Raw genomic sequence first — 24742 nt, 5'->3', positions numbered from 1 at the left:
ATGGTGTATCTAGAGGACAGCTATTTTCCATCCTCTTCTGGGTATATTGACTTCAACACAAAACCTCGGGTTAACTAACTTTAGCCACTGTTTGCTAAAAATCTATGGAAGTGATGGGGGCATGTGAGCACATTTTATTTATTTATTTCTGAATCACTTAAGTACTATCAAACCAAATATGGAGTTGGTTTGGACTGATTTGAGGCAATTTGGACTTCATTTTTCATTTTTTTGTAACATGATCACATGACCCGATCACCAGATTTTTAGCTAGCAGTGGCTAAAGTTAGCTAATGTTTTCTAATGGCTGTTTTAAAGACAACTGAACCATGGATTGCAGTTTCCCCTGGCCCATAGACTACTTTCAGGGTGAGGAAATATGTAAAATAGTGAACCACTCATTTAACATTTTAGTTTCACTATAGTTTTTTTTTCTTATTGAATGATGTGACAACTCGACAATGTAGCTTCTCTGCCTTTATTTTATTTATTTTTTTTTTATTTTTTTTTTATTATTTTTTTTTACGTGTTATTTCTTACATTAGTACCCCAGGTCATCTTAGGTTTCATTACATACAGTCGAGAAGAACTACTGAATATAAGATCAGCATCAACTCACCATCAGTACGACCAAGAATATGTTTTTCGCGACGCGGATCCTGTGTTCTGCCTTACAAACAGGACAACGGAGTGGATCCTATGCAGCGACCCAAAAAAACGACTCCGAAAGAGAGGGAAACGAGGCGGTCTTCTGGTCAGACTCCGGAGACGGGCACAGCGCGCACCACTCCCTAGCATTCTTCTTGCCAATGTCCAGTCTCTTGACAACAAGGTTGATGAAATCCGAGCAAGGGTAGCATTCCAGAGGGACATCAGAGACTGTAACGTCCTTTGCTTCACGGAAACGTGGCTTACTGGAGAGACGCTTTCCGAAGCGGTGCAGCCAACAGGTTTCTCCACGCATCGCGCAGACAGGAAAAAACATCTTTCTGGTAAAAAGAGGGGCGGGGGCGTATGCCTTATGACTAACGTGACATGGTGCGATGAAAGAAACATACAGGAACTCAAATCCTTCTGTTCACCTGATTTAGAATTCCTCACAATCAAATGTAGACCGCATTATCTACCAAGAGAATTCTCTTCGATTATAATCACAGCCGTATATATCCCCCCCCAAGCAGACACATCGATGGCTCTGAACGAACTTTATTTAACTCTCTGCAAACTGGAAACAATTTATCCGGAGGCTGCATTCATTGTAGCTGGGGATTTTAACAAGGCTAATCTGAAAACAAGACTCCCCAAATTTTATCAGCATATCGATTGCGCAACCAGGGGAGGAAAGACCTTGGACCATTGTTACTCTAACTTCCGCGACGCATATAAGGCCCTGCCCCGCCCCCCTTTCGGAAAAGCTGACCACGACTCCATTTTGTTGATCCCTGCCTACAGACAGAAACTAAAACAAGAGACCCCCACGCTGAGGTCTGTCCAACGCTGGTCCGACCAAGCTGACTCCACACTCCAAGACTGCTTCCATCACGTGGACTGGGAGATGTTTCGTATTGCGTCAGATAACAACATTGACGAATACGCTGATTCGGTGTGCGAGTTCATTAGAACGTGCGTTGAAGATGTCGTTCCCATAGCAACGATTAAAACATTCCCTAACCAGAAACCGTGGATTGATGGCAGCATTCGTGTGAAACTGAAAGCGCGAACCACTGCTTTTAATCAGGGCAAGGTGTCTGGTAACATGACCGAATACAAACAGTGCAGCTATTCCCTCCGCAAGGCTATCAAACAAGCTAAGCGCCAGTACAGAGACAAAGTAGAATCTCAATTCAACGGCTCAGACACAAGAGGCATGTGGCAGGGTCTACAGTCAATCACGGACTACAGGAAGAAACCCAGCCCAGTCACGGACCAGGATGTCTTGCTCCCAGGCAGACTAAATAACTTTTTTGCCCGCTTTGAGGACAATACAGTGCCACTGACACGGCCTGCAACGAAAACATGCGGTCTCTCCTTCACTGCAGCCGAGGTGAGTAAGACATTTAAACGTGTTAACCCTCGCAAGGCTGCAGGCCCAGATGGCATCCCCAGCCGCGCCCTCAGAGCATGCGCAGACCAGCTGGCCGGTGTGTTTACGGACATATTCAATCAATCCCTATACCAGTCTGCTGTTCCCACATGCTTCAAGAGGGCCACCATTGTTCCTGTTCCCAAGAAAGCTAAGGTAACTGAGCTAAATGACTACCGCCCCGTAGCACTCACATCCGTCATCATGAAGTGCTTTGAGAGACTAGTCAAGGACCATATCACCTCCACCCTACCTGACACCCTAGACCCACTCCAATTTGCTTACCGCCCAAATAGGTCCACAGACGATGCAATCTCAACCACACTGCACACTGCCCTAACCCATCTGGACAAGAGGAATACCTATGTGAGAATGCTGTTCATCGACTACAGCTCGGCATTCAACACCATAGTACCCTCCAAGCTCGTCATCAAGCTCGAGACCCTGGGTCTCGACCCCGCCCTGTGCAACTGGGTACTGGACTTCCTGACGGGCCGCCCCCAGGTGGTGAGGGTAGGCAACAACATCTCCTCCCCGCTGATCCTCAACACTGGGGCCCCACAAGGTTGCGTTCTGAGCCCTCTCCTGTACTCCCTGTTCACCCACGACTGCGTGGCCACGCACGCCTCCAACTCAATCATCAAGTTTGCGGACGACACAACAGTGGTAGGCTTGATTACCAACAACGATGAGACGGCCTACAGGGAGGAGGTGAGGGCCCTCGGAGTGTGGTGTCAGGAAAACAACCTCACACTCAACGTCAACAAAACTAAGGAGATGATTGTGGACTTCAGGAAACAGCAGAGGGAACACCCCCCTATCCACATCGATGGAACAGTAGTGGAGAGGGTAGCAAGTTTTAAGTTCCTCGGCATACACATCACAGACAAACTGAATTGGTCCACTCACACAGACAGCATCGTGAAGAAGGCGCAGCAGCGCCTCTTCAACCTCAGGAGGCTGAAGAAATTCGGCTTGTCACCAAAAGCACTCACAAACTTCTACAGATGCACAATCGAGAGCATCCTGGCGGGCTGTATCACCGCCTGGTATGGCAACTGCACCGCCCTCAACCGTAAGGCTCTCCAGAGGGTAGTGAGGTCTGCACAACGCATCACCGGGGGCAAACTACCTGCCCTCCAGGACACCTACACCACCCGATGTCACAGGAAGGCCATAAAGATCATCAAGGACATCAACCACCCGAGCCACTGCCTGTTCACCCCGCTATCATCCAGAAGGCGAGGTCAGTACAGGTGCATCAAAGCTGGGACCGAGAGACTGAAAAACAGCTTCTATCTCAAGGCCATCAGACTGTTAAACAGCCACCACTAACACTGAGTGGCTGCTGCCAACACACTGACACTGACTCAACTCCAGCCACTTTAATAATGGGAATTGATGGGAAATGATGTAAATATATCACTAGCCACTTTAAACAATGCTACCTTATATAAATGTTACTTACCCTACATTATTCATCTCATATGCATACGTATATACTGTACTCTATATCATCGACGGTATCCTTATGTAATACATGTATCACTAGCCACTTTATGCTATACTATGCCACTTTGTTTACATACTCATCTCATTTGTACATACTGTACCTGATACCATCTACTGTATCTTGCCTATACTGCTCTGTACCATCACTCATTCATATATCCTTATGTACATATTCTTTATCCCCTTACACTGTGTACAAGACAGTAGTTTTGGAATTGTTAGTTAGATTACTTGTTATTACTGCATTGTCGGAACTAGAAGCACAAGCATTTCGCTACACTCGCATTAACATCTGCTAACCATGTGTATGTGACAAATAAAATTTGATTTGATTTGATTTAATACGTTGTGTGGATGATATCACTAATGTTGGAAGTGTTCATACTGTAGTTTGTTGTTAGGGTTCCCAGACAACCAGATGGTCACACACAAATTGTATCTGTGTTAGCCAGCCACATGCAATCTCCAGCTGTGAGACTGGTTTTATTTCACCACCTAGAAGATATAATGGACCAAAAGTGCAATCATGTTCTGTTTTAGAAGTAATCAATACTTTTATTGAGTGTTGGAAAGTGTATCACATGGGGTTTGGCGTAGCCTCTTGTGACAGCCTCAGCTAATTTGGTTCTGGGTGCCGAGTTAATAATAATTGATGGGAAGGCTGAAACTTGAAATTGTTCACTCATTTACTATGGGACTAGGCTGCTTTACCCAGCTTTATATTCATCGTGTGAGTATGTTTTACCTGCCATCTCTGCTATGTCAGGGGACCTCTCCAGTTTCTTATTTGTTTGTTGCTCATAAATGTTTGAGTGGTGTTTGTGTACTGTAACTACTAACTCCTGGAGGTGTGCTCTGGTTACAGTTTAATACTTCTAGTCTGTGGCTTCTAGGCTAATTTGGCTGTGCGTCCAACTGCAGCTAGAAAGATAACTAAAGGTCACTAGTTCACAAAATCGACTCAGACAATTGACCCTTTTTTGTTGTGTGTATGTAATATGAAGCCATGAGAAAGGTTCATACTACAGTAGTTGCATTGAGCCACTTTCAAAGGTAATGTTGTATACTGCTGTTTAAATGACTGTCAAGATGAAAATGTTGAACCAAAGAGTAATACAACAAACGAAGGACAGTCATTGACTCCAGAACAGAAGTGTTTAAAATTTGAAGAAATGTTTCCATCTTCTCCAGAGGGGTGTGAAAGAACTCTTCATTTTTTCATTTTATTGCACCTTTATTTAACCAGGTAGGCTAGTTGAGAACAAGTTCTCATTTGCAACTGCGACCTGGCCTAGATAAAGCAAAGCAGTCGACACAGAGGTATACATTGAATTAACACAAACATACAATCAATAATACAGTAGAAAAGTCTATATACAGCATGTGCAAATGAGGTAGGATAAGGGAGGTCACGCAATAAATAGGTCAATAGTGGCGAAGTAATTACAATATAGCAATTAAACACTGGAATGGTAGAATGTGCAGAAGATGAATGTGCAAGTACAGATACTGGGGTGCAAAGGATAAATAAATACAGTATGGGGATGAGGTAGTTGGATGGGCTATTTACAGATGTGCTATGTACAGGTGCAGTGATGTATGAGCTGCTCTGACATCTGGTGCTTAAAGCTAGTGAGGGAGATGAGTCTCCAGCTTTAGTGATTTTTGCAGTTTGTTCCAGTCATTGGCAGCAGAGAACTGGAAGGAGAGGCGGCCAAAGGAAGAATTGGCTTTGGGGGTGACCAGTGAGAGATACCTGCTGTAGCGCGTGCTGCTATGGTGACCAATGAGCTGAGATAAGTCGGGGCTTTACCTAGCAGAGACTTGTAGACCTGGAGCCAGTGGGTTTGGCGATGAGTATGAAGCGAGGGCCAGCCAACGAGTGTACAGGTCGCAGTGGTCGGTAGTATATGGGGCTTTGGTGACAAAACGGATGGCACTGTGTTAGACTGCCTCCAATTTTTTGAGTAGGGTGTTGGAGGCTATTTTGTAAATGGCATCGCCGAAGTCGAGGATCAATAGTATGGTCAGTTTTACGAGGGTATGTGTGGCAGCATGAGTGAAGGATGCTTTGTTGCGAAATAGAAAGCCGATTCTAGATTTCATTTTGGATTGGAGATGTTTAATGTTAGTCTGGAAGGAGAATTTACAGTCTAACCAGACACCTAGGTAGTTGTCCACATAGTCAGAACCGTCCAGAGTAGTGATGGTGGATGGACAGGCAGGTGCGGGCAGCGATCGGTTGAATAGAATGCATTTAGTTTTACTTGCATTTAAGAGCAGTTGGAGGCCACGTAAGGAGAGTTGTATGGCATTGAAGCTCGTCTGGAGGTTAGTTAACACAGTGTCCAAAAAGGGCTAGAAGTATACAGAATGGTGTTGTCTGCGTAGAGGTGGATAAGAGAATCAGCAGCGGCAAGAGCAACATCATTGATATATACAGAGAAAAGAGTCGGCCCGAGAATTGAACCATGTGGCACCCCCATAGAGACTGCCAGAGGTCCGGATTTGACACACTAAGCTCTGTCTGAGAAGTAGTTGGTGAACCAGACGAGGCAGTCATTTGAGAAACCAAGGCTGTTGAGTCTGCCTATAAAAATGTGGCGATTGACAGAGTCGAAAGCCTTGGCCAGGTTGAATACAGCTGCACAGTATTGTCTCTTATCGATGGCGGTTATGATATTGTTTCAGGCCTTGAGCGTGGCTGAGGTGCACCCATGACCAGCTCGGAAACCAGATTGCATAGCGGAGAAGGTACGGTGGCAATCGAAATGGTCGCTGATCTGTTTTTTTTTTTTATCTTGGCTTTCAAAGACCTTAGAAAGGCAGGGTAGAATAGATATAGGTCTGTAGCAGTTTGGGTCGAGAGTGTCTCCCCCTTTTTGAAGAGGGGGATGACCGCGACAGCTTTCCAAGAGGACCGTTTTAAACACAACCAAGACAACCAATATTTTGGGAAGGATGAAGTGATTGGGAGCTGGACCTGCTGGTCCTCTTTCTCGGGTATACTGTTATTTTAACAGGCTGTTGTGAAATGTGCTGATGTGTGCTTGGTTGCCAAGTGAAGTCTTGGGCGATATACCGTATATGCCCTATACCGGTGTATTTCAGCTAGGTATTTGGTTTTCTAACTTGCTAGCTAAGTGGCTAGATGGCAATATTAAGCTTCTTGGTTATAACATACAATCAATCCCCTCCTGGATCAACATCCCTGCTGTCTAATATTTGTTTTGTGCGTGCAGCAAACTGTGAGTAGCCTTTCAAGATATTTGTATAACTTTGAGCTGGGTTGTCTGTCCTTGCAATTTGTTTATGTTTGCTTGCGCTTCTTACCATTTAGCTAGTGTCCGCTATGGGAATTTTCTAGTAATTTTTTTGCATTTGTTGGGACCCCAACCCCCAAAATTAGAGTGATAAATATATATACAGTGCATTCGGAAAGTATTCAGACCCCTAAACATTTTTCTAATTAATCTACACACAATACTCCATAATGACAAAGCGAAAATATGTTTTCAGACATTTTTGCAAATAGAAATATTTGCCTACCTAATACCTAAATAAGTAGGCAGACCCTTTGCTATCAGACTCGAAATTGAGCTCAGGTGCATCCTGTTTGCGTTGATTATCCTTGATGTCTCTACAACTTGTAGTCCACCTGTGGTAAATCCAATTTATTTGGACATGATTTTGAAAGGCACACACCTGTCTCTATAAGGAGCAAAAACCAAGCCATCGACGGAATGGTCCATAGAGCTCCGAGACAGGATTGTGTCGAGGCACAGATCTGGGGAAGGGTACCAAAGCATTTCTGCAGCATTAAAGGTCCCCAAGAACACAGTGATTGAACTCTTTGGCCTGAATGCCAACCGTCACACCTGGAGGAAACCTGGCACCATCCCTAGAGTGAAGCATGGGGGTGGCATCATCATGCTGTGGGGATGTTTTTCAGAGGCAGGGACTGGGAGATTACAGGACAATGACCCTTAACAAACAGCCAAGACAATGCAGGAGTGGCTTTGGGACAAGTTTCTGAACGTCCTTGAGTGGCCCAGCCAGAGCCTGGACTTCAACCCGATCAAACATCTCTGGAGAGACCTGAAAATAGCTGTCCAGCGACACTCCCCATCCAACCTGAAAAGGCTTGAGAGGATCTGCAGAGAAGAATGGGAGGAACTCTCCAAATACAGGTGTTCCAAGCTTGTAGCGTCATATCCAAGAATACTCGAGGCTGTAAACTCTGCCAAAGGTGCTTCAACAAAGTACTGAGTAGAGGGTCTGAATACTTATGTAAATGTGATATTTCCCTTTTTTATTTTTAATACATTTGCAAAAATATTTTAAACAGTTTTTGCATCATCATTATGGGGTATTGTGTCTAGATTGATGAGGGAAAAAATTATTTAATACATTTTAGAAGGCTGTAATGTGGAAAACAAATGTGGAAAACATGAAGGATCTGAGTACTTTCCATATGCTGTGTGTGTGTGTGTGTGTGTGTGTGTGTATGTATATGTCTCGTTCCTGTACCATAATGGGTATACAGTATTACCGTCAGTGCACACAAGGGGCGATATATACTGTATACCCAGTATGGTACAGGAACGGTATGAAAATCAGGATACCGCCCAACCCTAGCAGAGCGCAACCAATCCACTGATCCACAACCCGACTACCCCTTACATGACTAAGTCACAGTATTCATGCAGGTTTTATAGGGTTCCTGTTGTTCCTCACAACGATCACCATGGAGTTCAGTTAATGAAAAGCACCATGTTGAGTAACTGGAAAATGTAATAAATGGTAATAAATGGTCTTCTACATAAACACTCTGACAACAAATTCCTTTTGGCCTATCTTCCTTCAAGTTATAATATTTTCACATTTTCCTTCTACTTTCTCCTCTAAAAATTATTTATCCAGTCTTGAATTATCTTCAATATGTTTCTGACTCCTGTCTTTTTTTCCCTGCAGTGTTCCCTGTTCAGTGTGGGATGCTAGCGGACCGGTGGCGAGCCGAGGCTGAAGGAGCATGGTGAAGCACCAACCCTTGCAGCAGGTCTATGAGAAGCAGCTGTGTTTGTCCTTCCTCACTGGGATCTATGGCTGCCGCTGGAAACGCTACCAGCGTTCCCATGACAACAGCTCCAAGGTGAGCGAGAAGACTTTTGCAAATGTCACAAGATGTTCTGTTGTGGACAAATTATGGGTGTATTGGTATGTCCTCTTCTCATACCAATCAATGGAATATCTGAGAGTTAGATTGTCCTGACCTTTAATTGCACATGCTGACAACATGCCTGGACTTGTTACGGAAGACCACTCTTGTTCTCAATCAGTCAAATGACTTATTATTAAAGGGAGTGATGTACAGAGAGACCTGTCGTCTTGTCTCCTCTCATCGCCGTGTGACACAGACTGGGGAAAGATAGGCCTCAGTATCAAATTCCAAAGGAACTGATGCCCTTTCACTCACCTAATCAAACTGAGACAAACTGATGCCCCTTTAAGGAGTAAAACATCTATAACCCGTACTGAATGACTGTAAGACATAATATCTATTTACCCACATGGACTGAGGCCAAAACAGGGGATCTGTGCTAATGATGTATGGCTGGAAAGCCTGCGTTAATATAGCTTGCGTTAATAACTAGGCTTGAGCTCAATAGGAAAACGCTTTGGATCTCCTCATCGGACATTTACTGAGCAGCATGAGACCGCAAATCATCAATGATAATGATGAGTTACCGATATAGGGATTGATACACCTTCACAACCACAGTTTGTGTGTGTGTGTGACCCTGTACAGGATGTAGAACAAAAGTCGGCTAGCCTGTTTATTAGGCTGTCATTAGCACTACTGCAGCACCTGATTTAGCTCCAAGTACCAAAGTGGAATCACTGTTTAAACCAGAACGATCTTTCATGAACTGGTTACCGTCTGACGTTGTGTTGTTATGGTCCGGCTACTTAGAGATTTTAGTGTAAGCAATGAAAAGCTTGGCAAACGTCAGCAGCTGTGTTGACCTAAATGATGAAACTAGCCTTGCTCTCAGTGAACAGTTTTACAAAACTTTGCTTAGCTTTTATTTTAGGCCACTGGCATGAAAGTAGGTATTTGGGCAGTGTAGGGCTAGGAACAGTGAGGGGCTTTGGCAACAGTAGTAAAAATGTCACTACACAACAGAAGTCTGTTAATTGAAGAACTGCCTTGTCCAGACCACGGGTGACAGATGAATTTCCAAAACTGATAGTGAGGCTTGTTTGTAAGCAAAACAAAGCCAGGAGCCATATCACCTGCAGGGAAAGAACAGTGAAATTGTTTTGGGGACTTAGATACAGTAGCCTGACACGTGTGAGATGGAGCACAACAATATCAGTCAGCCTGCCAGGCAAGAACCTGCCTGAATGAACCCTACCTTAGATATATGCTTCCTGGAGAGAAATAACATATTATAAGCCTTATAATAAGACATTATAGTTCATAGGTGCTTATAACAAGTAATAAAGTGTTATACCTGTCAGCTTTCTGTAAAATGTTAGCATGTACTGTATTTTCTTGTCTAGAAAGGGGCAGAGTGTAGAGTGAGTAGTGTGCATTGCTATAGAGGTCAGTGTGTACTATATAACTCAACTCATTTTAAAGGGCTAGCAGAACATAATTCTGCCCATCCTGCATTGAAACCTTATCACACCTCAGGAATAATTTAAACGTTTTCTATTTGTCTGATTCTGTTCTGGAGGCCCAGAAATTTTCTAAAACCTCTACATACACGAAAAAAGTGACAGACAGGCAGGCAAGCAAGCAAGTAAGTATTTACCAAAAGCAAAAGTCTGAGTTCAATGCATTCAACCTTTCAGGAAAGATTTATTATAGCTACCGTCCTTGTTAAATTGTTAAATTTATCCAATAGCATACTTTAAAAAATGTAATATTATTAAATGTAACTCAAATGACATTTTCTGTAAATAGTGGTATGTAACACTTTGCTCATTGTAAAGTATTAGGTTTGTGGCAGGCCTTGGTAGCCATAAGCTTGTTGTAGAAGTAAATGGGGGTGTTTTTAATATAATGCTTCTACCCAGACTCCCAGCTGTGTGTGATGCAGACTGGAGTATCAGAGCCGCTCCTGCTGTTCTTAACTTGTCATTGGACTACAAAAACCCAGTATGTTGTCCATAAATTAGGCCAGTTAGTAGGGAATGTGTGAGCGGGGCAGTAATGAGCTGCTGACCAAGAGGAAAAATACAAACACACAGCTGCACACCTGCTTTCCCTCTCTCCATTTACAAAGCACTCACTCACACGCACACACGATGCATACTCATGCACACAGACATTCATATCATCCAAATACACATCAATGAGAATCACATGTTCATCCCTACACATACTAAATGCAACTCTCTTACAATACCTATCTCTCCGACTCTTATTATTAGAGTTAATTCTTGACCATTGAGAGAGTGCTACTGTGATTCCCAGGCCTGAGTTGACCCTCCTGTGTTTGTATATCATCGCTTTTTCTTCTGTTACTTAGTGGTATTACTTTGAGTAGTAGGTTGTTATTTCTCAGAAACAGGTTACCTCTGTCCTGCTCTTCAAGCTCATAGAGAACTTTGTAATTAATGACCTAGAAACGCTTTCGCTCAAGATTAGCAAACCATAAAGCAGCCCATGCTGAACAAGTTACATTTCTAGCTGGAGTTGAATTCATAGCTCCATCAGTTGTCATTGAGACACAAATTATATTTGTCCTGTTTTTATGTGCGTATTTTCATGTAGTACCATGCACCTGATATGGCAAAATCCATAGGATAATAAGTGTGCATAGTACTGTATCATACAGAAGTGAGATGTACACGTCTGTCTGAGGAGGTTTGCCGGAAATGGTAGGCAGTCATAAGGTTTCTCTGATTTAGCTACTTCATTGTGATGAATCAATGTCCTTCTCAATAGATGAAACAGTGTGGTAGGGCAGCACTGTCTATCAGGGTTATAATTAGCAGGCTGTGAAGACGTTAGAGAGGGAAGGAGAATGAAGCCAAGGCACAGTCTGGAGGAGGAAGTGATGGGATTAGAAGGACGTCAGGATTAGACGTCATCAGCTTGGTGACAATGACACTGTGCTAAAGACTGACTTACTGTATCATCGATAGTGTGGTTGGTTATGGTTGTGTCTGAAATGGCCCTACTATACTGTAAAATGACTTCCACTGTGACTGGCTGTGCACTGGGCTGGTTGGTGTATCTCACATATTGGCAAAAAAAGACTACACCTGGAAAGGTGAAAAGATGCCTGCAAAATGATTCATTTCGACTCTGCATAGGGATGCTACCTGTTTGCCCAATATGACTGGGGGTACCTACGGACCAGAGTTGAGAAACTGTAAAATGTGCTAATGTGCACTTAGTGTTTGTCCAGTGGGGGAGTGTTTTCAGTAAAAATAAAGAGTTATCTCTGAGCCCCATCATCCCTCTATTGATAAACCAGTAACCACAGATGGTCTATGGAGCTCAGGGAGAAGAACCAGGCTGGGGTCACTGACTGGACTTCATTGTTTTCAGGAACTACTGTGTGGATATTTCTACTCCCTTGGGTTTTAAAGGTGTGAGAGGTATGATCACCCACTGTAATGTGTTGTCTGGAAAAGGTGCAGAAAATATTATTATCCTTGGTTGTCTCCCAGCACTAGCTAACTTCCTGAATTAAAGGAATCGAAAATAAAACACCTATGCACTTTCACCTCAGCGTAAGTCGACCTTAAATCAATTAAATAAAACCTGACATTGTCAGAGCCCCTTCCCCATGTCACTTTTCTATTACTTCTATTTGTCACATTAGGTCCAGAGTCTAACTTTACTCCTTTTAGTGCCATGAAAAAGTGTTTGCCCCCTTACTGATTTTCTACATTTTTGCATATTTTTACTTATGCTGAATGTTATCAGATCTTCCACCAAAATATTAGATAAAGGGAACCTGAGTTTACAAATAACAACTGTACTGATTTTATTTATTTAATTAACAAAGTTATGCAACACCCAATTCCCCTATGTGAAAAATGAATTGCCCCCTTACACTCTGTCATGACGTTGGCCTCTTTGAGTATAGCAACCCCATCCCCCTCTCCCTGCCCCCCCCCCCCCCTGCCTCCTTCAGCTAGGCTGCTGTGGTCAGAGGTCGTGAATTCCTGAGAAGACCTCATGGACACACAGTTATAGAGTCGTTTTTCATGGAGACAAAGGAAATCCTTCCACCTCACAGAACTTGAGGTACGAACAAATTTCATGTTCCGGAGAAAGTGTAAAAGATCGGTGAAGAATCCAGCTACAAACTGGTCCGTTTGTCACAACTTGGGAAGCCCATGGGAGACGGTGTGGCCACTTTACCATAACGCTTATGTATATATATATTATATCATGTTTATATAATAGCCCCAGATATAAGGTTTACATCTAATTGTTGTATAAGATGAATGAGTGAGTATGATACTGTTTGTAAAATTGTGTAATATGATTTTGGACTGTTTAATAAAGGAAAACTCAAAAAGGGAATTGGAGTTAACTAAATCAGAGGACTGCCCCTGAGCCCAGTTAGGGTCAGACATCCTGGGACAGCCCTTTTCTGCCATTCCGAATAAAACCCAACTTTGAGAAATTATCAGCAGACCATGTTTTTCTCCATTAGGGGAGGACAAAGGTTGTAGACCATTGCTGAATATTTTAACCATACCACGTGGTTAAACTCTTAGACTGTCGATACCGACAGAATGAGAACAAGTCTTTGATATTCATTACTAGTCTGCAGCTAGGAATTCGGTATCATTGAATGCAAAGAACGACAACCGCCGAAACATCCATTCTATAACGAATGTCACTTTGAACTACCCCGTCTAACCAAGACCGAGAGGGAGAGAGACGGACAATTCTACGAAAGACACAAACTTTTCACCAGCGATCAAGATAACACACTGAGCGTAAATATATATATATTGATTGCAATTGTTCCCGAATGAGTAAGCGTTCATATGTAAAGGATTAGTATTTTAATTGTTATAATTCTCACTCTGTAGTGACTTTTTGGACCCCCCCCCCCCTCCTCCATTTCCCCTTTTGTCTAACAAGCCGCCATGCCGGTTCAGCCCACTAGGGCACATTTTCCTATCATTTCATGTAACCACATTTACAGTGTTTGTTTGTTTATGCATTTCTGTGAATTACTTAGTAATAAATAAATGACTTAAGACAATTGATGTATGGATGACTCATAGTGAAGACTGGGTTCGTGCAGATAACCAAAAATGTACGGCGTTTGGAATGAGACTAACGTGAGGTAAAACAAATAAATAATTAATCAGAAGACTACTGATCAGATATGAAAATATCTGAAAGGTTATATTGGGAAATTATAACTTTGTAATCTGAATACTTTCCTTGGTGCCCCGACTTCCTAGTTAATTACAGTTACATGATTATTCAGTTTAATCGCATAATACTAATTACAGGAATCTTAGATAAAAAACTAAGTCTTCAATTTAATGATAGTAAAGACACGACAACTCAATAACGGGTTCTGCCACCTTAAGCTGCAATGACTGCAACCAAATGTTTCCTGTAGTTGTTGATCAGTCTCTCATCACTGTGGAGAAATGTTGGCCCACTTGCATGCATGAACTGCAACATCTCAATTGGGATTATATCTGGACTTTGACTAGGTCATTCCAAAACTTCAAATGTGATGCTTTTTAGCCATTTTCATGTAGACTTGATTGTGTGATTTGGATCATTGTCTTGCCGCATGACCCAGCTGCGCTTCAGCTCACAGACGGTTCCTTCTATTAAGGCAAGTCACCCAGGTCCTGAGGTAGCAAACCATCACACTATCACCACCATGCTTCACCGTTGGTATGAGTTTCTTACTTTGGAATCCAATGTTTGGTTTTCGCTAGACATAATTGGACCCATCTCATCCAAACGTTGACTGAAGTTTGCCAAAAAAGCACCTGTAAGCACCTGGATGATCTAAACTTAATAGAAGAAATCGTGTATTACGCTCTGTATCAGAGAATTGTGCAGGAGAATGTCAGGCCATCTGTCTGTGAGCTGAAGCTGAAGCGCAGCTGGGTCATGCAGCAAGACAATGATCCAAAACACACAATCAAGTCAACATGAACATGGTTAAAAAGCAATAATGTGAAGTTTTGGAATAACCTAGTCAAAGTCCAGACCTAATCCCAATGGAGATGTTGTGGCAGGACTTGAAACCAGCAGTTCATGCTTGAAAACCCACAAATGTTGCTGAGTTAAAGAAGTTCTGCATGCAAGAGTGGGCCAAAATTCCTCCACAGCGATGTGAGAGACTGATCCACAACTACGGGAAGCGTTTGATTGGAGTCATTGCTGTTAAAGGTGGCACAACAAACAGGTGTGTCAGGTGGCAATTACTTTTTCACACAGGGGCATTGGGTAACTTTATTTATGAAATAAATTAAATAAGTATAATCATTGTTATTTGTTCACTCAGGTTCCCTTTATCTAATATTAGGTTTTGGTTGGAGATCTGATAATGTTCAATATAAAAAATATACAACAGTAGAGAAACCTATGTAGTGGGCAAATACTTTTTCACAGCACTGTACACACACACACACACACACACACACACTTGTCACGGCTGTGAAGTATTGTGTGAGACCAGGTAATTGACTGTCTCAACAGAAGTAGTGTGGCGGTTACCTCAGAAACCAGACATCATTTAAACACCAGCACTCTACTCTCCCATTCTCCCCTGTGCATTAACTCTAACCATAGAAGGTGAGGCCTCACTGATGAGATTCCTAGCCTTTCCTCTGAGTGCAGTGTAAGTGTTAATGTGGTATGTTACTAAAGCACCTTATACCACCCACCACTGCGACCTGTATGCTCTAGTCGGCTGGCCTTCGCTACATATTCGTCGCCAGACCCACTGGCTCCAGGTCATCTACAAGTCCATGCTAAGTAAAGCTCCGCCTTATCTCAGTTCACTGGTCACGATGGCAACACCCACCCGTAGCACGCGCTCCAGCAGGTGTATCTCACTGATCATCCCTAAAGCCAACACCCCATTTGGCCGCCTTTCCTTCCAGTTCTCTGCTGCCTGTGACTGGAACGAAATGCAAAAATCGCTGAAGTTGGAGACTTATCTCCCTCACCAACTTTAAACATCTGCTATCTGAGCAGCTAACCAATCGCTGCAGCTGTACATAGTCCATTGGTAAATAGCCCACCCAATTTACCTACCTCGTCTCATACTGTTTTTATTTATTTACTTTTCTGCTCTTTTGCACACCAGTATCTCTACCTGCACATGACCATCTGATCATTTATCACTCCAGTGTTAATCTGCTAAATTGTAATTATTTGCCTACCTCCTAATGCCTTTTGCACACAATGTATATAGACTCTATTTTTCTTTCTTTTTTTTCTACTGTGTTATTGACTTGTTAATTGTTTACTCCATGTGTAACTCTGTTGTCTGTTCAAACTGCTATGCTTTATATTGGCCAGGTCGCAGTTGTAAATGAGAACTTGTTCTCAACTAGCCTACCTGGTTAAATAAAGGTGAAATAAAAATAAATTTAAAAAAAGGTGAGGCCTCTGAGATTCCTAGCCTTTCCTCTGAGTGCAGTGTAAGTGTTAATGTGGTATTCCCCTCTTAACTACCACGCGTCTACACATTATCGCCAGGCCTCTAATAATAGACTGTAGGAGATGTGGATGAGGTGCAGCACTAGTCTGGCCATCATGAGATGTAAAGCTGACTACTGGTCAACTACACCTGGCTGTGGTCTGACCTGGGCCACATTCAGTACGCAAACGTTGTAAAACGTGGCAGATAGAGATGTCATGAATACAGCTGACATTATTCCATATTCTTTAGAATTACTTATTTACATTTTAGTCATTTGTGACTTACAGTTAGTGCATTCATCTTAAGATAGCTAGGTGAGAGAACCACATTTCCCCTCAATAAAATAATTATAATTGGGAAATTTTCTCTTTCGCAACCTTGTTCCCTTTCTGCATGCGCCCCTGACCTGTTTTACCCCCCTCAATCCAGTCAATTACTATGGGGGAAGTGCCTGGTAATCTGACCAAACTTTCAAGCCAGTCATGCCAGAGGACAGATGAAAGGTGGAAGTTATGTTACCAATCAGGGGTTACCAAGGGGAAATTCATAAAAAAAATATTTTTATACAGTTTCGTTTTAAGATGTGATTTGTTTTAGGCTTGTTTTACTCATTGTGTGATTGTTTAAGCTGAAAGTTGTGGAACGTTATGTTAAAAGTGTTATAGAAAGTACATGTCTTCTTAATTCTGTTGTGTGTTCACCAGTGGGAATGTGCATGGTTCATCATCTTGTGCAGCACCTTCTCCCTGCTCCTCTTCTGGGCTTACTTCTGGTTGGAGGCCCACAATGACTACAACCAATTCAACTGGTGAGTGCAAGTTAGTCCTTACCAGAGTGGCTGTGAGCTGAGTTTGCACCATTGTTTCTGTCCCCCAGAAGCAGTCTCTGTCTTTTTGAGCAGCTTTCAATTAGTAATTTAATGTGTGCGTATTTCAATATGTCCTATCAGGGCTGGTCCTCTTATCAAGACACTGGCTCAACTTCCCCACCCTCTGTCTCTCTTTCTCAGGTTACTATACAACCGTTCTGGGGAATGGAAGGACGGCACTGTCCCCATTCTTGCAACCACCGCAGTTGGCTTTAGTTACATAACATTTTTAATGGTAAGTTTCATGTTTTGGTTAAATGCCTGTACACACAGTAAAACACATGTTGTTGCTGCAGGTTCAGTAAGATCTAACCTGATTGTGGCTCTGTTCATATCCAGGTTTTAGCACTCTGTCATATTTCACTGGGACAGCAGCTGAACCTCTACTGGATCCACAAGGTAGGCCTTTAAATGAACTCTGACCTACTGATGAGGAAATGAATACCATGTTACTGTTAGCCCTGCATAGGAATGTGTAGAACAAATCAAACTGTTGATATGTTGGTCCCCACAGATTGGTGTGTTGGCTGCCTTGATCACCACTGTCAGTGGTGTGGTCTCCATCAGTGATGTGTGGGGGGACGAATGGGACATCATTCTTATATCGCTACAGGTCTACATCTCTCTTTGTTGGTTTCTCTGTGCGTGTGTGTGTGTGGGTGAACAAGGTTATAAAACTCCTGTCTTTCTGTGTTGTAATTCAGTTCACAGGTCCTTTCCTGCACATAGGAGCTCTGGCTGCTGTCACAGCGCTGGGTTGGCTGGTCGCTGGACATGTGATCCGTGCAGGGAGAACCAGTAAGTATTGGGTTGGATTTTGATTGGCTTTCACTGTAACTCTAATCAGGATACCAATAGTATACATTATTACATTACTTCATGATTATTATCATTATAACCATAAAGATTTTTGATAATGAACAATGATTGCAGCAGCAGTCAGAAATCTGGGACCTAATGTCCTCACTCTATGGTCTTCCTCCTTCCCAGAGTTCCACATGATTGTGTTGCTTGTCTACCTAAGTGTCCTGCTGGTCCTCTACATGGTTCCCCTTGCCATCACCTCACCCTGTATCATGGACAGGAACAGCCTCAAACCTCGACCTGATGTCATTGGAAGACGGGGGGCTCCAATGGTGAGTCTGTGTCTCCCTACAGAATCTTCTTGCCTCCTACTCTCTAGCCGCTTCATGTAGATCCTAAGGAATCTCCACATGTAGTCAGTCGGCTGCTAACCTATTTCCTATTTCTTTAAAGCTGAAATAATTTGCCTTTCCACCTCTAGCTCAAATGACTGCCATCAAATTCTAACAACCCATGATAACCCATTGTACCTCCTGTCTCTCTGTCTGTCCCCCTGTGTGTGTGTGTCCTGTGCTGTAGCTGGCTCCAGAGAACACCCTGATGTCCTTCAACAAGGCCCTGCAACAGGGGGTCAGCTCCCTGGAGGCCGACGTCTCCGTCAGGTACCCAACCATACTCTACCAGCCTATAACCTAACCCCACCCTACCACCTTAATGTTAGGAGTAATGAGTTCTCTACAGTAGACCGGTAACGGCAGGTGGGCCTTTCTGTAATGAAGCCATAGCAACATTCACAGCGTGTAAAAGGTTATGGAGAAAATCTAAACACCCCCGTTCTGACCCTGCCTTTGACATAGTCAACTTGTTTTAAGACAATTTTAATCTCACATCCATTCCTTTTCACTAGTGCATTATAGCCTGTTATTACAGGCCCATTTTAGTACTCCCATTGCCACAGAACCTCTTTATTTTATTTATGAAAGCAGTGACATAAATGTTACTGGTTCAGTGATGTCAGTCTGTGGTCCCAACTGTCCTCTACAGTCTGGACGGGGTGCCCTTCCTGATGCGAGACCGCACCCTGAGAAGGACCACTAACATCGCCAAGGTCTTTCCAGACAAACAGCACGAGGACGCCTCTCTCTTCAATTGGACAGAGATTCGCTCTCTAAATGCGGGGCAGTGGTTTTTGGAGGTACCTCTCTCCCCCATCTGTCTCTCTCTCCCTCTCACTGGGTATATGTCTCTCTCCCTCCTTGTATTGCTCTTTCTCAGTCTCTCCCCTTCTCTAGTCTACCCTTCCCTCTCCCCACACCAAGTATATTTTTTCACTCCACTTTGCATCACTTCATCAAATAAAACACCTCTCTTCCCTCTCTCTCCAGAGCGACCCCTACTGGACGGTTGGGTCTCTGACAGGGAGGGAACGGAACCGAATGGGGAACCTGACAGTGTGTAGCCTGGTAGAGATGCTCCGCCTGACAGCCAGAGCCAACCGCTCAGCCCTGTTAAACCTCCAGAGACCTCCCCCAGAACACCCACACTACAAGACCTGGATCATGGACACCCTGTGGGCCGTCCAGAGGTCTGGGATATCACAGAAGAGGGTGAGGAGGACTTTCTGTGTATCTATCTGTCACTGAGTCCTTAGCAACATTGGTAGAGATGTGTAAATCAAAAAGCAGGTCCAGACTCTTACCCTGTGTCTTGTGCCCTGTGGTTTTTTAGGTGACGTGGACTCCGGACACAGACAGGGGCCGTGTCAGGGGGCTGCAGCAGACCTCCTTAGAGAAACTGTCAGGGGAGGAGGTCAGACACAGGGGCATCAGCAGCCTCACCCTGCGCTACTCACAGGCCAGTAACAAGGACATTCAGTAAGACATACTACTGTTACTCTCAAACTCTAACCCTAACCATTCACCTGCTGGGATTGTCCAAAATGTTATCTGGGAGGTCCAAACATGTAATCTAAAAAGTCCTAGAATCTTATCTTAATCCCTAACCCTAACCTCACCCTGCGTTACGGTTACTCACAGGCTAGCATGTCCAATAACTATTTATCTTTGTAGGGACTTCCTGGTGAACAACATGAGTGTGATGGTGTACCCGGTGAATGAGCCGTGGCTCTATTCAGTGCTGTGGTGCAGCGGAGTGCCTTCTGTCTCCTCCGACGCCCCCCAGGTCCTCCGCAAGGTGCCCTACCCCATCTGGCTCATGGTAAGAATCTCCGTCTACACCACTTCATTGCATTAACTACACTTTTGGTACAGTATAGACGTATGGAAGATACCCATGAGTGTAACAGTCAATTTTCTATGACTGGGTACCCCTTTTAACTGCTACAGTACAGAGGCTGGGGACCGCAGGGGAGAGTACAGATAGTGACTAGGGAACAGCAGAATAGCTGGGTAAGAGCGAAGTGAGGTATGGGGACACAGCAGCAGACCCAACGACACAGCTCGAGACTAGGACTTAAAACTCAAGTAGTTTCATTCATGTTCTGATCGTCATCGCATGTTCATCATGATGAGAGGTACAGTATATTTGTGGTGATGCTGCGATCTAGTGGTGGATGTTGGTTCTGAACAGCTGTTCTTGTTTCCAGAGCCCGTATGAATACTGCTTAGTCTGGATCACCTCAGATCTTGTCTCCATCGCCATAGTTACAGGAATATTCATCTTTCAAAAGTAAGTACCCATTTTCCATTACGATCAAACTGAATCTCCTTTCATTTAGCTGTGAATGGTTGTGTATTTGCAGCATAGCCCTCACCCTCACACTTTTGAGTATTTCCAGAGTATTGCAATAACAATGCAGAGTTCTCTACTACACTGATCCCTGATGAAAGCTGGATGTACACACTTCGGTGATATGTCTGCTCTGCTCCATTGTCTAGTCTGATGTACTAAGTGTTTCTTAGGACTGTTGTGTAAATGTAAAGGTCTGTGTGTTCTGAACTTTGTGTTGCGTAGCCTTCTGCTTCTGAACTGACGCTTCTGCTCTTTCCCTTTCACTGCCCTGTCTCTCTCTTCTCCTCCTCATCTGGCAATTTCTCTCCTTCTGTTTGTCCATATCATATTTTTTTCTTATGTCCTCTTTCATTCCCTCCTCTCTCTTGTTCTTCCCTATTTGTCCTCTGTTCTGCCTGATCTGTTCTGACTGATTTTGTTCTGCCTGATCTGCATGCTACGTTTCTCTGCTGCACTCTGGCGTCTGTCAGCTATCACTTGATCAGGTAACTGGGGTGACTCCCATGTTGCTTTGTTGTTTTCTGTCCTTGTGCTTTAATTGTGCCTGAAGCTCTAACGGTTGTACTCAGTGTACACTGTTTCTTTTAGATATGTATTCATCAATATGGATTCATCATTTGACTATGCTTATATTGACTCTAAATGTGTCTCTGACTGTGCGGTGTCGCCCTGTCAGATGGAGGATGAGTGGCATGCAGAACTACAACCCAGAGCAGATCATGCTGAGTGCTGTGACACGCCGGCCCAGCCGAGACGTCAACATCATGAAGGAGAAACTCATATTCTCAGGTCCGTAATAAATCAAATATAATATAGGCATTTAGCAGACACTTTTATCCAAAGCAACTGACAGAACTGTTGGAAGTTGACACGGAAACATACAGTATAATCAGTATGTAGTCCATTCATGTATCAACCCCACAACCCTGATGTTGCCAGCACTATTCTTCAACTAACTAACTAACCCACTGAACCAAATCAAGAATGGAAAAGAGTGAGGGTCAAAGTTGAACTCTTCTTTTTTTTTTTCTCCTTTTTTAGAGGTAAGCAATGGAGTAACCAATACAGATGAACATTTATATCCAGAGAATGGCTATGACATTGGGCAGTACAAGTGAGCTGTGTCTGTATACCTGGAGAATGGCCAGGACAATACACACTACAGATGAATTGTCTCTGTACCTGTTTGAGCTGGTTGTGCTAACTACACTTATGACGGCATCACACGGAGACTGCAACAGACAGAATCACAATGGCTGCTACTTTAAACGTAGATGTTTCCGCCAACATGTTAGAACTTTGAACTTCTAAAAGTTGTGAATGTTCAATGTTTTGAAGACTGTTGATCTACTTGCTGGAGTGACCTTTTTAAAAGTTGTATTTCAAGCAGGATCATGGGATGTTTTTTCTTCTCAACTGTACATTTTTTAAAAATATGACTGTTTTTCAATGATTTTCTTTTCCCTCTGAGAGGATTGTCATGGTTTGGTGTTCTAAATAGTATGCTATTATAAGACTGAATTCACTCTCATGAGGAGTAGTGTGTGTCCTCTCCTATCGATGTGTGAAGGACATTTAGCATCATTGGGAATGTACACTGTTCTTGCATTGTGGTTTTACAGGTATGAACATGAAGGGAATTCAATAGTCAACATAGTCCATGTTGCAATCATATTTTCTCTGCCTATTTTGTCATGCCATGATTGGTTTGCTTTAGGTTGAAGTTATTATATCCTTATCTCTTCACGTGGCTGCCTTTTTGTAAACTAGTTTCCTGCTATGTTACAAGAAGAGTCTGTTGCAGCGGCAGTGTGTTTCAGTACTTATATTGTTATATGACACAACTCCTATAAATAGTATTTCAGGAATAGTACCAGTCAAAAGTTTGGACACACCTACAGTACTCATTCCAGGTTTTTTCTTTATTTTTACTATTTTCTACATTGTAGAATAATCAAAACTATTAAATAACACATATGGAATCATGTAGTAACCAAAAAAGTGTTAAACAGATCAAATATATTATACATTTGAGATTCTTCAAAGTAACCACCCTTTTCCTTGACCGCTTTGCACACTCTTGGCATTCTCTCAACCAGCTTCCTGAGGTAGTCAATTAGAATGCATTTCAATTAACAGGTGTGCCTGGTTAAAAATTAATTTGTGGAATTTCTTTCTTTCCTTAATGGGTTTTAGCCAATCAGTTGTGTTGTGACAAGGTAGGGGTGGTATACGTAAGATAGCCAGCCCTATTTGGTAAAAGACCAAGTCCATATTATACCAAGAACAGCTCAAATAAGCAAAGAGAAATGACAATCCATTATTACTGTAAGACATGAACGTCAGTCAATCCGGAAAATTTCAAGAACTTTGAAAGTTTCTTCAAGTGCAGTCTCAAAAACCATCAAGCGCTATGATGACTGGCTCCCATCATGACATCTGCTGCAGAGGATAAGTTCATTAGAGTTACCAGTCTCAAAAATTGCAGACCAAATGAGTGCTTCACAGATTTAAAGTAACAGACACATCTCAACATCAACTGTTCAGAGGAGACTGCGTGAAATAGGCATTCATGGTCGAATTGCTGCAAAGAAATCACAACTAAAGGACACCAATAAGAAGAGACTTGCTCTGTCTTTGTGAGACGCAAAGTAGGTGAACGGATAATCTCTGCATGTGTGGTTCCCACCGTAAAGCATTGAGGAGGAGGTGGGATGGTGCTTTGCTGGTGACGCTGTCAATGATTTATTTAGACTTCAAGGCACACTTAACCAGCATGGCTACCACAGCATTCTGCAGTGATACACTATCCCATCTGGTTTGCACTTAGTGGGACTATTATTTGTTTTTCAACAGGACAATGACCAAACACACCTCCAAGTTGTGTAAGGGCTATTTGACCAAGAAGGAGAGTGATGGAGTGCTACATCAGATGATCTGGCCTCCACAATCCCCCGACCTCGACCCAATTGAGATGGTTTGGGAAGAGTTGGACTCCAGAGTGAAGCAAAAGTGCTCAGCATATGTGGGAACTCCTTCAAGACTGTTGGAAAAGCATTCCAGGTGAAGCTGGTTGAGAGAATGCCAAGCGTGTGCAAAGCTGTCATCAAGGCAAAGGGTGGCTACTTTGAAGAATCTATAATATAAAATGTTTATTTAACACTTTTTTTGGTTACTACATGTTTCCATGTGTGTTATTTCATAGTTTTGATGACTTCACTATTCTACAATGTAGAAAATAGTCAAAATAAAGAAAAACCCTTGAATGAGTAGGTGTTTCAGATCTTTTGACTTGAACTACAGTATATGTGGATCATATGTGGAAATAAAGCAATAGATGTCCCCTTATCTTGGGGAAACATGACTGTGTAGTTGTACATCATACACTATGGATATATATATATTTTTTTTTTACCTCTGTGCAAATGTACTTACTGTCATTTTTAAAGTGTTTCTAGTCGATATTAAACCCCATAGTTGTGTGAGTTGGCAAAACAAGTATATTTTTAAATTGCAGTGTTTCACAGAGCTGTTCCTTAATAGTCCTGATTGTGCTATTATAAACATTTCTCCATTCATTATAAATGGCACACTGCTAACAACAGAATGGTCAAATCTGTTCAGTTTAGGATTATACATTTAGGAATAAATAGGCCTGTGTTGGATTAGGCCCAATCCAGGATATATGGTGTTAATGAAGGATTTGGACAACACTTCCACCATGTGGACTCCTGCTCTGAAGTAAGGGTGGAGTGATGTTCCTCTCAGATTTCCATCTGAAATCAGCGACTTGCTTAAATAAAGAATGTAAATGTATCCAGTGTGCTTATTTCATGCCTATGCAAATGTTAATAAATTACTGTATTATGAATCATTTTTACCAACCAATTGTAGGCCGTACCTCTGCTGGTTGTTCTTCCTGATGAAAATTCAGAAGAAAAACAATGTATCCCCATGTGCCATTCTCACCAGAAATGATTTAACAGCTGCAGAAAATTATAATACTTTATTTTTGGAAAAATATTGCGTTTCATTGGTACATTGGTAAAACAA

The 24742-nt window shown here is 42.7% G+C and overlaps 1 protein-coding gene across 3 annotated transcripts in view; it reads left to right on the top strand.

The window, feature by feature from the left end:
- LOC110533678 (glycerophosphodiester phosphodiesterase domain-containing protein 5) overlaps positions 1-22678 on the top strand; it is a 51180-nt gene extending 28502 nt beyond the window's left edge. For 2 of the 3 annotated variants that reach the window (XM_036990086.1, XM_021618127.2), the window contains exons 2-16: positions 8570-8747; positions 16971-17074; positions 17276-17369; positions 17474-17533; positions 17649-17747; positions 17839-17932; positions 18125-18270; positions 18518-18600; positions 18983-19133; positions 19324-19545; positions 19667-19812; positions 20008-20155; positions 20544-20626; positions 21366-21478; positions 21731-22678. In XM_036990086.1, coding sequence (XP_036845981.1) covers positions 8628-8747; positions 16971-17074; positions 17276-17369; positions 17474-17533; positions 17649-17747; positions 17839-17932; positions 18125-18270; positions 18518-18600; positions 18983-19133; positions 19324-19545; positions 19667-19812; positions 20008-20155; positions 20544-20626; positions 21366-21478; positions 21731-21807 — 1740 coding nt within the window. In that variant the 5' untranslated portion in view covers positions 8570-8627 and the 3' untranslated portion in view covers positions 21808-22678. Of the gene's footprint in view, positions 1-8313; positions 8399-8569; positions 8748-16970; positions 17075-17275; positions 17370-17473; positions 17534-17648; positions 17748-17838; positions 17933-18124; positions 18271-18517; positions 18601-18982; positions 19134-19323; positions 19546-19666; positions 19813-20007; positions 20156-20543; positions 20627-21365; positions 21479-21730 lie in introns of those variants that run through there. The other variant, XM_036990087.1, reaches the window with a different exon arrangement.
- Positions 22679-24742: the final 2064 nt, after the last annotated feature.

This window comes from Oncorhynchus mykiss, chromosome 10 (assembly GCF_013265735.2).
Source record: "Oncorhynchus mykiss isolate Arlee chromosome 10, USDA_OmykA_1.1, whole genome shotgun sequence".
Classification (NCBI taxonomy): Eukaryota; Metazoa; Chordata; class Actinopteri; order Salmoniformes; family Salmonidae; genus Oncorhynchus; species Oncorhynchus mykiss.
This window is presented reverse-complemented; position numbering and strand designations above follow the sequence as displayed.